A 15,648-nucleotide genomic window follows, 5' to 3' on the forward strand; every position below is an offset into this window, starting at 1 on the left:
TTAGAAAGGTGTTCCAGGCCCATGTTATATATGCCTGCATCAGTGCTACAGACAGCTATTTTCCAAGCATCCCTGATTCCTTTTAATAGAAAATGGTATTTAGGTATCAGGATCTGGATTTTTGTGTGCTCACTACAACTACAAAACATTGTTTCTAAAAAATAAGAGTGGGAATAAGAGAGACAGGAGGAAGGGGGTCGGAGTGTGGGTGGGAGGGTAGGTATGATGAGAAGAATCACCATGTTCCTAAAGTTGTAATTATGAAGCGTATGAAGTTTATAACTGTAAAGCTGTATAGTTCTACATATATTCCTATGGGCTTACTTCTAAGGGTACAGTTTAAAAACTTGCCATGGGACCCCAAATTCCCTAAAACTGGATGGTACGAATACCATTTTAAATGTTAAAGTGATCATATGGATAGGATTAACTGTTTGGTAAAAATAATAATAGAATTAAAAAGGAATGAATGCTACAACATGGGAAGCAGTACATACAGCAGACTCAGAATGACAATCATTTTAAGTAGCACTCTGACCTCAGAATCAGCCCTCAAGCTCTTATGGGCTTTTCAGGCATGGAAAGCCAAGACACTGTGGCAAAAGTGTCCTACATGATTGACCTTGGTGGGTGAAACCTCAGTGGAAATAAGTGGTTATCAAAGAAGGATGTACTTTTCTCTAAAGGGAGAAGAGAACGTCTACTTTGCTTATGGCCTTATCTAAATACTGATGGAGTTTGTGGATTCAAAAGGCTTCCATAGCCTAGGCAGCTCATGTCAAGAGCCTCGGGTGATCACTGACATCATAAATAAGAGTGTTAATTGTTAAATTAACAACAGAAGTCACTGTGCACTAACTTCCCATGCAGGACCTCTGTCCTCAAAGAGTTGTATTATGAGAGTTAATAGCAAAACTTGTTCTAAAAGATTTATTTCATTTTAGTGTATTAAGTGGAGGATATTCTTATGTCTCATAAGTTATAGTTCTGTCTAAGTGCTCACAAAAGATGTGTCATTCTTGGGTTCCTCTATAAAGTTAACTAAGTTTCTCAAAAAAAAATGCATACAAAAAGAAGTTAACTTCAAGATGTAATGACTTTGAATTGCCTTTGTCTTGACTGCTGAGGAACAGTTTTTTTTTTTTTTCATACAATTTGTTGCTCTTTACCTAGTATAGAGTTAATCTTCTATGTATAAAATTAATTAAAAATAGATCTTAGTAAAAAATAAGTCTGGGAATAAAAGAGGGAAGAGGAAGACGGGTGGGAGTGTGGGTGGGAGGGCAGGTACAATGGGAAGAATCACTATGTTCCTGAAGTTATATTTATGAAATCCATGAAGTCTATATTCTTTAAATAAAAGATTTATTTGGGGGGGAAACAAACATTGTTTCTAGGTCAAAGGATAGAATTAGAAAATGTATAGGTATACACACACTTCAGAAATACATGCATCTGTTAAGAAGTATATAATATTCTTTCTAGTTAAATGTGTATAAACAGCATCTATGGACACAGACATAGATATATCGTAAGTTTCTACAAATACTGCCAACTACAATCCAATACAATAGGATTCATCCTATCCTTCTTCTTTCCACATCTACCTCTTCTCCATCAGTAAGCAACTTTGCATTATTGTCCTAAATATATTTATTATATGCTCAGGCTCAGTGTTTGTAATCAACTCCCAACTATACTAACCATCTCAGTCCCTAACCACACCCAGTGCCACCTTGCTTGGTCACCTCCTCCCAGAACCCTCAATATTACAGTTTTCAATGACCAACTACCTCTTTCACTTCTCACACAATTAATTCTTCATATTCAGGTCAGCTCAGGAAGGTTGATACAAGATCATTTTCAGCTGCTGAAGATGTACAGACTCTTAATCGTCATGCTGCCTTCTAACTTTCCAAACTCACTATAGGTGTTAATGGTTCCATCTCTCCTATTGGTCCTTGGTCAAGATCACTATTTTATTCACAGAGATCACCAACTCTGAGTATCTCAGAGTTAGGAGTGATTAAATCAACTTCTTTTTGCATAGAAGTCACTAACTTCATGAAACAAATGATACCACCCACTTCCCAGAGTTCTGCAGAAATTGGTTTTGCAAATTCAGACAAAACTAATTTAATTTTTGCACATTATTTTCCAGTGCCAGTGCCTGCATAACTAGGAAAGTCCCACAAAATTTATAAATGGGCGGCCCGTTTTCCTCTACCCATCGTCAAAATAGCTACCAGATTCTCTTAATATAGGGGAAAATATTAGACATCACTCTGCATGATACTTACAATATTATAAAATCGTATGTCTACTGGAACTTTCTACTCTGAGACTTGAATGAGCTCAGGCATGTCAAATACTTTACCATTTGTGTTAGTCAACTTTTTGCTACTTTAACTAAAATAACTGAAAGGAACTTCTTATTTCAGCTTATGATTTGGAGGTTCACAGTCCAAGATTTGCCAGCACCATTAGTTCATTTATCTGGTGAGGTCATACATTGGCAGAGGGATGAACACATGGTAAGCCAGAAAGCATAAACACACAGGAAGCACACTCTGCATATATAACAAACCTTCTAAAAGGAACTGCCTTCAAATGGCAAGCTCCAAATGACTATGAGGTCTTCCTCTCAGAAGCCATAACTAGATCAAGTATCTACTCATAATCTATCAACCATTAACAGTAATCCATTAATCATTAATGCAAGACTGTGGGGACAAAGTCTCTAATATGCGGCCTTTGAGGGACATCCAAACTATTATCCAACCCATAACACCCATCCCATCCTTTGGTCAGAATGTTGGATATCACCTCCGTTTTTTCTTTCAGAGGTATGTGTTCTACCAACCCTACAAGAAGTAGATAATATGTACAATATATAAACAAAGCATGAAGACAGCTGGAAAGACAGAATATGGGGGCCAGCGCTGTGGCGCAGTGGGTTAATGCCCTGGCCTGAAGTGCCAGCATCCCATATAGGCATCAGTTCTAGTACCGGCTGCTCCACTTCCAATCCAGCTCTCTGCTATGGCCTGGGAAAGCAGTAGAAGTGGCCCAAGTCCTTGGGCCCCTGCACCCACATGGGAAACCCAGAAAAAGTTCCTGGTTCCTGGCTTCAGATCAGCGCAGCTCTGGCCATTGCAGTAAATTAAGGAGTGTACCAGGGGATGGACGACCTCTCTCTCTCTCTGCCTCTCCTCTCTCTGTGTAACTCTGACTTTCAAATAAATGAATAAACCTTTAAAAAAAAAAAAAGACAGAATATGAAACCCAGAAAAAGACAGCAAAAAGGGAAATTGCTGTCTAAACTTGACAAGAATTAAACATGCAAAAATCCTAGTAAAACACTGGCAAATCAAATCCACGAATATATGATAAAAACAATATATCACTGGACCGGCGCCGCGGCTCACTAGGCTAATCCTCTGCCTAGCGGCGCCGGCACACCAGGTTCTAGTCCCGGTCGGGGCGTCGGATTCTGTCCCGGTTGCCCCTCTTCCAGGCCAGCCCTCTGCTGTGGCCAGGGAGTGCAGTGGAGGATGGCCCAGGTGCTTGGGCCCTGCACCCCATGGGAGACCAGGAAAAGCACCTGGCTCCTGGCTCCTGCCATCGGATCAGCGCGGTGCACCGGCAGCAGCGCGCCGGCCGCGGCGGCCATTGGAGGGTGAACCAACGGCAAAGGAAGACCTTTCTCTCTGTCTCTCTCTCTCACTGTCCACTCTGCCTGTCAAAAAAAAAAATAAAAATAAAAAAAAAAAAAAAAAACAATATATCACTGGCCAGCACCATGGTTTACTAGGCTAATCCTCCACCTGCAGCACTGGTACCCCGGGTTCTAGTCCCGGTTGGGGCGCCAGTTCTGTCCCGGTTGCTCCTCTTCCATTCCAGCTCTCTGCTGTGTCCCAGGAAGGCAGTGAAGGATGGCCCAAGTGCTTGGACCCTGCACCCACATGGGAGACCAGGAGGAAGCACCTGGCTCCTGGCTTCGGATCGGCACAGCACGCCAGCTGTAGCAGCCATTTGGGGAGGTGAACCAACGGAAGACCTTTCTCTCTGTCTCTCTCACTGTCTAACTCTGCCTGTCAAAAAAATTTAAAAAAAAAAAACAAACAGTATATCACAACCAAGAATAGTTTAGTCCAAAAATGTAAAGATAATTATATTAGAAAATCAATCATTTTATTTATTTTTAAAGACTTTTAAAAATTTATTTAAAAGCAGAATTACGGGGGTGGGAGAGAGAAAGAGAGAAAGAGAGAGAGAGAGAGAGAGAGAGAGAGAGACATCTTCTGTCTGCAGGTTAATTCCCCAAATGGCCACCACAGCCTGGGCTGGTACAAGTCGAAGCAAAGAGCCTGGAACTCCATCCAGGTCTCCCACGTGGTTGGCAGGAATCCATACACTTGGACCATCTTCTGCTGCTTTCCCAGGCACATTATCAGGGAGCTGGATTGGAAGTGGAGCAGCCAGGACTTGAACCTGCACTCATATGGGTTGCCACCATCACAGACAGCAGCTTAACCTCCTACACCACAACACCAGCCCCCATAGACAAATTCCCTTGATAGAAAATTCTGAAAGAAAACTAAATACCTACAAATAAACAGAATCAATTAAGTAAATAATCAAATATTTGCTTAAAGGGATTTTTTTTACCCTTCAAAAATGTTGATGAAATATTTGTAGTAACAGTGAAATGCTTATTAAATATTAATAAATGAAAAATATAAATAATTTTTATGCTCAAAAGGACAACATTGTAAAAATGGATTTGAGAACCAGTGTTGTGGTGTAGTGGGTTTAGCTACCACCTGCAATACCAGCATCCTACATTGGTACCAGTTCATGTCCCGGCTGATCCACTTCCAATCCAGCTCCATGCTAATGTGCCTAAGAAAACTCTGGAAGATGGCCCAAGTCCTTGGGCACCTGCACCCACATGAGAGACCTGGATGAAGTTCCTAGCTCCTGGCTTCAGATCTGCCCAGCTCAGCTGTTGTGGCCATTTGGGTAGTGAAACAGTAGATGCAAGATCTCTCTCTGTCTTTCCTGCTTTGTCTACAATGCTGCCTTTTAAATAAATAAATAAATCTTTATTTAAAAAAAAAAAATTCAGAGTTTCATGTCAGCATTTTGTGACTTCAAATCTTACCAGTTTCTAATGCTATAATTTTGGTGATATTAATTTGTCTATTTTCTCACTTGTAAAATAGAATTTAGTAGTAGAAAATGCTTCATAGAATTGTTCTAAGAGCAAATAAAGTAATACTTGTGAAGCTCCATGAATAGTGATGTTGATACAGTGACCACCAACAAGTGCTAATAAAAATGCATCAAGGGGCCAGCGCTATGGAATAGCGGGTAAATGTCGCTCCCCCTCTTCGTGGAGGAACGACACTAAACCCTGCCTAGGCTTCATATCCGAGTCACGGCACCATTATGTCGCTCCCCCTCTTCGTGGAGGAGCAACACAGGACCCTGCGCTGTTCTTTCTGTCTGCTCGGCCCTCCCCGGGTTTGCTGCTGGTTCTTCCCGGGTTGGCTACTATCCCTTCCACCTCCGTGGAAGGGCAGTTCCCCCTGGCCACATTCCCCACTTCCGCAGGGGAGTGGCACACCGCCGGCCGGCTTTCTCAGGGGCTGCACGGGTTCCCTTAGATGTTCCCCATAGATGTTCCTGGTGCATGCCGTCTCTCTCCTCCTTTATAGTTCTCCTCCGCCAATCCCAACTCGGCTGCCCACACGCCGAGTACGCTGCTCTCCTCCAATCAGGAGCAAGTCCTACAGTTTATTAGCTGAACTGGAGGCAGCTGTGCGGAAGCTGTTTACTTCTCTCCCAGCGCCATATTGTGGGAGAGCAGATGCATAGAATAAGTCTTAATTCCAGTAACAGTCTAGTCCGGTTTGCTCCCCACAGGTAAAGCCGCTGCCTGAAGTGCTGGCATCCCATATGGGCACTGGTTCGAGATCCAACTGCTCCACTTCTGATCCAGCTCTCTGCTATGGCATGGGAAAGCAGTAGAAGATGGCCCAAGACCTTGGGCCCCTGAACCCACGTGGGAGACCTGGAAGAAGCTCTTGGCTCCTTGCTTCGGATCAGCCCAGCTGCAGCCATTGCGGCCATTTGGGGAGTGAACCAGATCTCTCTCTCTCTCTGCCTCTGCCTCTGCATCTGCCTCTCTGTAACTCTGCCTTTCAAATAAATAAATAAATATTTTTAAAAAACGCATAAAAGTGTTAACAGGCACTGAAGATTACAGTTGTTTTCATAATTTTCTGTAATATTTTGGTTTAAAATAAAAATAGCCAGCGCCGCGGCTCACTAGGCTAATCCTCCGCCTTGCAGCGCTGGCACACCGGGTCCTAGTCCCGGTCGGGGCGCCGGATTCTGTCCCGGTTGCCCCTCTTCCAGGCCAGCTCTCTGCTGTGGCCCAGGAAGGCAGTGGAGGATGGCCCAAGTGCTTGGGCCCCGCACCCCATGGGAGACCAGGATAAGCACCTGGCTCCTGCCTTCGGATCAGTGTGGCGCGCCGGCCGCAGCGCGCCAGCCGTGGCGGCCATTGGAGGGTGAACCAACAGCAAAAGGAAGACCTTTCTCTCTGTCTCTCTCTCTCACTATCCACTCTGCCTGTCAAAAAAAAAAAAAAAAAAAAAGTTAACATTAAAAAATTACTTAATGCAGGCCTAGTGGTTAAAATACCAGTTAAGATACCCTTGCTCCATATTGAATTGCCTGGATTCAATTCTTAGCTCCAGTTCCTGATTCCAGCTTTCCATTAGTGCAGACCGTGGGAGGCAGCAGATGATGGCTCAGGTAGTTGGGTCCTGCCACAGACTTTGGAGATCTGTTGAGTTCCCAGCTCCTAGCTTTGGCCCCTGGCATAGTCCAAGCTGTTAGGAAACTGGCGCAGTTGTAGCCAGGTGGCCGCATGGCCCAGCAACCTGAGCCAGGCTCCACCCCCATCCTAATGGGATTCGCTGCTCCTGCTTCCCTGCCTGCCCTCAGGCAAAGTTTTAAAAAGGCCTGTTCCTGCACACGTGCTCTCTCTTGGCCTCTCTTGGCTTCTCTGCTCTCTCTTCTCCCTCCTCTGTCTCTCTCTCACAGTCTCCTTCTCTCTTTTTCCTTCACTGCCCCTTCACTCTGGTCTGTAGGGTGTTCCCCAATAAACCCTTTCCCTTACTCCGGTGTCCGGTGCGCTTTGCAACGGCTAACATTAAGATATAACACAAGGCCGGCGCCACGGCTCACTAGGCTAATCCTCCACCTTGCGGCGCTGGCACACCGGGTTCTACTCCTAGTCCCGGTCGGGGCGTCGGATTCTGTCCCGGTTGCCCCTCTTCCAGGCCAGCTCTCTGCTGTGGCCCAGGAGTGCAGTGGAGGATGGCCCAAGTACTTGGGCCCTGCACCCCATGGGAGCGCCGGCCACAGCGGCCATTGGAGGGTGAACTAACGGCAAAGGAAGACCTTTCTCTCTGTCTCTCTGTCACTGTCCACTCTGCCTGTCAAAAAAAAAAAAAAAAAAAGATATAACACAAGCCATTGCCAGCATTTAAGGGAGTAAACCAGTGGATGAGTGTGCTGTCTCTCTCTTTCCCCTTCATCCTATTTGTGTGTGTGTCTGCCTCTCAAATATATAAAAACATATTTTTTAAACTTTTATTTCATAAATATAAATTTCCAAAGTACAGCTTTTAGATTACAGTGGCTTTTTCCCCCCATAACCTCCCTCCCACCCACAACCTTCCCATCTCCCGCTCCCTCTCCCATCCCATTCACATCAAGATTCATTTTCAATTATCTTTATATACAGAAGATCAATTTAGTATATACTAAGTAAAGATTTCAACAGCTTGCACCCGCACAGAAACACAAAGTGTAAAGTACTGTTTGAGTACTAGTTATACCATTAATTCACATAGTACAACACATTAAGGACAGATATTCTACATAAAAACATATTTTAAAGAAATTATTTTAAGAGGAAGATATTTTTTCTTGTGAAGGATAATACCTTCTCTTTCCAGTGTTCCTAATTCCATTCCTTCCTGCTTATTTAGAATCTGATTCCACTCATTTTTCACTTTGTGTTATTTCAAACTCCTAAAACAAACACTAAATAAATAGATTCCTAATGAAATCCTTATTCCCTTCTCTTCACTGACACATTTCTTTGGGGAAAAATTGCACAATAGTCTCTAATTCCAATATTCTGTTCACTTTTTGGTAACATAATATGAATTCTCCCTTTATTATGCTATTCTACAATGTTGCTTATTTCCTTAAGATCCAAAGTTAACCAATCTTTATCCTATTTGCCTTATCAGAGAAGCTTTAACATTCCTAGTCGCTCTCTCCTTAACCCTCTTTTCTGTTTTGTTAGCTTTAGAAAGGAGGGTGTGAAAAATAAGAGGAAGTAGAGATTTTAGAATTGCCTGTTTGGAAACCAGAAGCTGGAGTGTGAATCTGTGTGAGATCAGATTAGAAACCATAAACTGCAGAACCAACACAGAAACAGGAAGCAGGTATGGTCAAGTAAAAAGACAGTGGCTGGGGAAATCCAATGATGGAATCAGAAAGCAAAGTGGGTCAAAGGCAAAAGAGTCCCCCAGGGAACAAAAGTCTGCAGATTCAGCCAAAATTCAGCAGAAGCAGAGTTCAATTCTCAAATCTCAGGATGTGGAATCTTTCTTCACTTCCAGAATGACTTAAGGATGCTTCTTTTATGTTCCTCAGTACTACCCTCTCCGACTTGCCTGTTTCTTCTTTGATTGACTTATTCCCCCATTTCATTATCTAGCCTTCCTTCCACTGAACAAAAGAACAGATTTACTGAATGACCACAATTTTATATGCCTTGAAGGTAAACAATAAGTAAATCTTTGCTTCAAAAACTTACATTGTCACTTCTTTCGCTGACTGCCTCATAGTGTTTTCCAAGTTTCTTGCCTTTATCTTCTTTTCCATCCTTACTCAGGGTTTCCACTTTTTCACATTAATAATTATATCCCTAGCTTCTCCTCCAGCTATTTCAAGATAGCAGATAGGCAACACTGGATATTTATTTGCCAGACTTCCAAAGAAACTATTACTAGTGTAGAAACTCCTAGGTTACCCACCAACTTCCCTCACTCTCACCACATAGATCCACAACACTTTCTAGTTTCATTTTCTATTTTTACTATTTCTACATCAATTTCAGCACATCATTATTTTGGAAGGGTCTTCTAAAGTTCTACTTGTCACTGAATATCTCTCCTTTCTAGACCATATTATCAGAATTATATATATATATATATGTATATATATATATTAGATTTTATTTATTTATTTGAAAGGCAGAGTCACAGAGAGAGAGACAGAGATATCTTTCATGTGCTGGGTCACTCCTCAAATGGTCACTCCTCAGCCAGAGCTGAGCTGATCTGAAACCAGGAGCCAGGAGCTTCTTCCAAGTCACCCATATGGGTGCAGAGGCCCAGGGGCTTGGGCCATATTCTTCTGCTCTCCCAGGTACATCAGCAGGGAGATGGACTGGAAGTGGAGCAGCCAGGACTTAAACCAGAGCCCATATGGGATGCCAGCATCACAGGCGGCAGCTTAATCCACTACACCACAGGGCCGGCCCCCCAGAATTATATTTCTTTAATAAAGATTTATTTAGGGGCCAGTGCTGTGGCGTGGTGGGTAAAGCTTCCGCCTGCAGTGCTGGTATCTCATATGGTTGCCTGTTTGAGACCCAGGTGCTCTACTTCCGATCCAGCTCTCTACTGTAGCCTGGGAAAGCAGTAGAAGATGGTCCAAGTCTTGGGCCCGTGCACCCACGTGGGAGACCCAGAAGAAGCTCTAGGCTCCCAGATTCAGATCCGCACAGCTCCGGCCACGGCAGCCCAGCTGAGGAGTGAACAAGCGGATGGAAGACCTCTCTCTGCCTCTCTTTCTCTCTCTGTGTAATTCTGACTTTCAAATAAACATGTTTCCACATGTTTTATCCCATGTATTCTTTACCTTCAGATTCCTTCTATATATTTCTGCATCTTTATTTCTCAACACCATCCTGGTTAAAAAAGAATTACTTATGGTTCCAAAACACAAGAAGCTTTGGTTATCTAGCATGTCCTTCTTTGTCCAAAATGCTTTAATCTCATTCTTTCATCTTCTAAATACTATACTGCCATCTTTCACTGTCAGCTAAGCACTACTTCCTGTTAGGCCTTTCCCATCTCCTCCAAACAGAGTTGTATAATCTTTCCACTGAGCTCAGGGCATCTCCTAGGATGCAGTACTCACATCTGTTTTCCAATCATTTAGACATGTATATAATATTAATTTAGTTCTCTGTCTCCATCACTGGCATAAGCCTAACCTTAGAGGGCAGAGGTCATGGACTTTTCATTTTTTATTGCTCTGTGTCCAGAACAATGCCCACTATCAGTCTTTGCTCAAAGAAAAATAACTCACCAACTAAGCAATGAGTGGGAAAAGAAATGTTTCCATTTAGTATTAATATTAGGATACAACTTATATTCCCATATGTCTTAACATGCGAGACATTTGAGAAAATGAAGATTCAAGGATTTAATGAATGTCAAAAGGGGAAGTCAGGAAGAACCACTGGTGTGCACAGAAAACAAAACTGACATCTAGGAGGGGGCAGAGAATCCAAGGTGGTCAAGGTAACATCTGAAAAGAGTTCAGTGGGGTAAGGGATAGTAGAACCCAAATAAAATATTTGAGAGGTTTTTTTCTCCACAAACCCAAACAAGTCTCTTTTTTATCCTCTTAATCAAGATATTATTTATATAGTTGTTAGAAAGTATTAGAAAAACTTACACTTGGCCAGCAAGGCGTCCGATCAAAAAATTTCCCGTAGTATATGGGCCTGATGCGATCTGGAGGTTCCACTCCCGGCTCCATGTTCTCGGCCTCCTTTTCCTCCTCAGGTTGCTGTACAAAGTGGCACTGGGGAGGTTCTATCACCAAGCCCATTTGGGGCTCTGTATCCTTAGTTTCATCTTGTTCCTCTGCTTGCGGTAGCCCAATATCAACCTCCACAGGAGGCTTCATCTCCGTGCTGGGTTTCATTACAACACAAGTGGACTCTTTTTCCAGTTTTTGTCTCTGTTCCATACCCAAAGCAGGCTGCTTTCCCACTAAGGCTTCAATCCCTTCAGAGCCACTAGCCACAGAACCTCTCCTGCTATTTATAGCTTGTGGACCTCCACACACCATACCCTGGGGAGGCTGTGTTATCTTTCCATGAGGATACCCTGCCAGAAGACACTCACTCCCTAACCCCACTCTTCCTGGTAACACACCCAGAGAAAGTTTTGAATCCTGTGAGGCAGAGACCCTATCGACTCCTAAATTATCCTTCTCCATAGGGATCCTAGAAATATTCCGTCTTTCTAATTCCATTTCAAACCTCTTACTTAGTGGAGATTTTGTTTCTGGTAATGCCATGCTGTCATAGTTAGAACTAACCTCAGGGATCTCCCCACAGCGGGAATCTTTTCCTAATCCTACAGTCCCGACTGCAAGGGAGAGTTTTTTTCCCCTGAAGACCCTCCGGTTTCTTAAGTCATCCTTTCCTTCATTTTGAAGTCCAACCTCCACACCAAGAGAGTTCCCTCCAGACACCTTTATTTCTCCAAGAGCACTCGTCTCTAAGGGAAAAGCTGTGTCTGGCTCCAAGGAAGTTCTCAACACCTTGGGGGTCCCTACTCTCACAAAAGAGCTCTGACTCCCTGCCCACAGCTTCCAGCTTGCCTCTCAACACCTAGTGGAGTTCACAGCGGGAAAGCCTAAGGAGTGTGTTTACCCGGTTGCCAGGGAAACAGGGGCGGGGCCTGGCGTGCAATTCCTCCTGACACAGGTCCCCGCCCATCTCCCCCTGTCCCCTGTTTCGTTACTAGATATTGGGGGCAAGAGAACGTTAGTAATGTGACTATCGGCACCAGAGCAAAAATGTTCCACCTTTCTTCTGTCTCCCAAGCAACGCGGTCCTGCCAGAATAGTTAAGCCACTGGCCTCTTCCTGGTCATTGGCCTTTTAATTTTACTGGTGACCAAGGCACAAAAAAATTTTCTGGTAGAGACCGCTTCTTTCAGGTACCTTCTCTGCTCAGGTACCTTCACACTGCATGTAGTTATTTTAGTTCTCAAGAACTACTTTCACAGCTGTGGTACAGAAATATCTTAAAGTCCTTGAGAACATCTAAAAGGTTAATAATTAGACTTTAATGCACATTTAAAGTGAATATAATGAAGTTTCAGATATACTACACAATAATACATCCTGTGTTTTAAAAATCTTGTGACACACTTGGTTTATTTAAATGGAGTTTTCTTTACATTGAGGTTACATTTCTATCATATTTTAATGAAAGTATATTTGATAATTATTTGTCATGCTCTACACATAGGCATGTGGGACACCTCACTTAGAATTTGGGATTTACAGGATCCCAGTCTCTATGAAAACATCATAAAATCCTGTATTTAGGAGCCAGTGCTGTGGCATAGTAAGCTAAGTCTCCACCTGTGGCGCCAGCATCGCATATGGATACCGGTTCCTGTCCTGGCTGCTCCACTTCTAATCCAGCTCTCTGCTTATGGCCTGGGAAAGCAGTGGAAGATGGCACAAGTGTTTGGGCCCCTGCACCCACATGGGAGACCCAGAAGAAACTCTTGGCTCCTGGCTTTGGCCTGCCCTAGCCCTGGCTGTGGTGGCCATCTAGGGAGTGAGCCAGTGGATGGAAGATCTTTCTCTCTGTTTCTCCCTATTTCTCTCTCTCTCTCTGTAACTCTGCCTCTCAAATAAATAAATAATCCTATAATTAAAATGTATATAGTATTTCACATTTATAAAAACTGTAACTTTCTAGGTCATGAATATGTTCTTAAATTTTTTAAATGACTTGACAGTGTATAATTCAGGATGTTTGTATAAGGGCTCATTTAATTCACACATTCTACAAAATGTACTAAGTCCCTACTTTGTGTCAGTGCTGAGAATACAATGGAATATTACTAAATCCCTAACTTATAGAATTTATATTTTAGTAAGGATAGATAACCATTCAGTGAACCAATCAATAAATCATTTCAGGCAGTGTGATATGTTCAGAAAAAAAAAAAAACAGGATGTTTTGTTATGGAGACCTCTTTGGAATTAGTGTCATAAGTGTCCCTTACATAGGTGACATTTGAGCTGAGACCTGAATGATGCCCTCAGAAGACACAGCTTTTTGTTGTTGTTTTGACAGGTAGAGTTATAGACAGTGAGAGAAAGAGACAGAGAGAAAGGTCTTCGGCCGGTGCTGCGCCAATGGGAAGCCAGGAGCCAGGTGCTTCTTCCTGGTCTCCCAGGGCCACAGCAAAGAGCTGGACTGGAAGAGGAGCAACCGGGACTAGAACTCGGCACCCAGATGGGATGCCGGCGCTGCAGGTGGAGGATTAACCAAGTGAGCCACAGTGCTGGCCCTGAAGACACAGCTTTTTAACCATGAGGAGCTCAAGGGTACAGTCTTTTTCCCACTGCCTTGGCAACATGACTAATGTTAGTTATCACTTGGTTTTTCTCCATTTAAAAAAAAAACTGTCTTCATGTAGTCCCAGTTAAAAGTAGATATAATCATTTATTGTCATCTATGCAAATTCATTCTTCACCTACACAAGGGAGAAGAGATTTCCAAGAAAAGATAGAGGATAAGGGGTGTTATGGGTGGTAAGTTATGCAATGGAACCTGTGACTGGGTGTTTGGGCAACATATTTGAAGGCAACGTAATCACTAAGGGAAGAGATTAAATCTTTATGACTTTCTTTAAGCCTATCCATTTTGTTGCTCCCTTTTGTCTTTTTTAAGATTTATTTTTATTTATTTTATTTTTATTTATTTTAAATTCTGAAAGGCAGAATTTACAGAGAGGGAGGGAGGCAGTGAAAGACATCTTCCATCTGCTGGTTCACTCCCCAAAATGGACAAACGTCCAGAGCTGGGCTTGTCCAAAGCCAGGTGCAAGAAGCTTCTTCCAGGTGTCCCACATGAGTGCAGGGGCCAAGCACTGCTTTTCCAAATGCACTAGCAGGGAGCTGGATTGGAAGTATAGCAACCAAGACTTGAACTAGTGCCCATATGGGATGCCGGCATCCCAGATGGCAGCTTTACTTGATATGACACAACGTTGGCCCATTTGTTGCTCCCTTAACAAATTGTATTAATTGGTAGGAGTCCACATTTGACAATGAAATATATACAATTGTCAGTCCTTCTCAGATATTTGGGGTTAGGGAAAAGAAATCATGGGCATAATCTAAGTGGAAATATAACAGTAAAGCTTTACTGTGGCTTTTCATCTTTCTTTTTCATTTATTTGAAGGCAGAGAGACAGACACACAGAAAGAGGTTTTCCATCCATTTGGTTCACACCCCATTTGCCCACAACAGCCAGAGTAGGTCAAGCCAAAGCCAGGAGCCCAGAACTTCATCCAGGTCCCCCACACTGATGGCAGGGACCCAAGTACTTGAGCCTTCACCTGCTGCCTCCCAGGGCATGCATTAACAGAAAGCTGGACTGGAAGCAGAGTCAGGACTCAAATGCAGGCACTCTAAAATGGGATGTGGGCATTCCTTAGGTGTTTCAACCTCTGTGCCAAATGCCCACCGCAGGGGATTTTCAGTTTCTCAAAAACTATCACAGGATCTTTATGAATGACAGTCACTGAGGCATTACCCTTCAGGGCAAATATAACTAACCTGTAAAATACTGTGGGAAATATTTCATGAAGGAGATAATAAAAAGGCAAAATGAAGGACCTGGAGTTGTAGCACAGCTAATTAAACCACCACCTGTGATGCATGACTCCCTCATCCAATGTGAGTGCTAGTTTGAGTTCTAGCTCTTCCACTTCAGATCCAGCTCCCTGCTAATGTACCTGGGAAGGTAGCAGAAGTTGGCCCAAGTACTTGGACCCCTACCACACATGTGGGAGACCCAGATGGAGTTCCAGGCTCCTAGCTTTAGCCTAGCTCATCCCTGGCTGTTAGGCCATTTGGGGAATGAACCAGTAGATGCAAGATCTTTGTCTCCCTTGTTCTCTCTGTAACTCTGTCTTTCAAATAAATAACAAATAAATGTTTTTATTCTTTAAAAAAAGAGGCAAAATGAGGATGGGCATTTAGCCTAGTGGTAAAGATGCCAGTTAGGATACTGCATTCTATATTATGGTACCTGGGTTCAAAACCCAGCTCCACCTCCTGACTTCAGCTTCCTTCTAAGGCAGGTGCTCGATGCCTCAAGTAATTGGTTTCTTTCCACCCACACTGGAATCTTGGATTGTGTTCCCAGTTCCCAGTGCCAGCTGAGTATTCGGGGGGATGATCCAATGGATGAGAGTCCTCTCTCTTTCTACCTCTCAAATAAACATTAAAAAAAGAAAAAACAAGTAGAGAAAAGTGAAGATGGAAGGACAGAGTTCACAGCAATTTATAAATTCTAGTACCTCATGTGTTGTGTTGCCTTCTTATGTAAAATGTTCACAATTCTCAATATAATTAAACTCACACTTTGGTTCCGAGCATATCTACGAAAGGTCTTCTGTGAGAAACTGAAATGATGACTGATGGTCTCAGTC

At 43.1% G+C, this 15,648-nt stretch overlaps 1 protein-coding gene across 1 annotated transcript in view; it reads right to left on the minus strand.

The window, feature by feature from the left end:
* Positions 1-11,610, minus strand: part of EFHB (EF-hand domain family member B) — a 76,766-nt gene extending 65,156 nt beyond the window's left edge. Inside the window, exon 1 of the mRNA XM_051859157.2 lies at positions 10,846-11,610. Coding sequence (XP_051715117.2) covers positions 10,846-11,475 — 630 coding nt within the window. The 5' untranslated portion in view covers positions 11,476-11,610. The remainder of the gene's footprint in view (positions 1-10,845) is intronic.
* Positions 11,611-15,648: the final 4,038 nt, after the last annotated feature.

Source organism: Oryctolagus cuniculus, chromosome 4, assembly GCF_964237555.1.
Source record: "Oryctolagus cuniculus chromosome 4, mOryCun1.1, whole genome shotgun sequence".
Taxonomy (NCBI): domain Eukaryota; kingdom Metazoa; phylum Chordata; class Mammalia; order Lagomorpha; family Leporidae; genus Oryctolagus; species Oryctolagus cuniculus.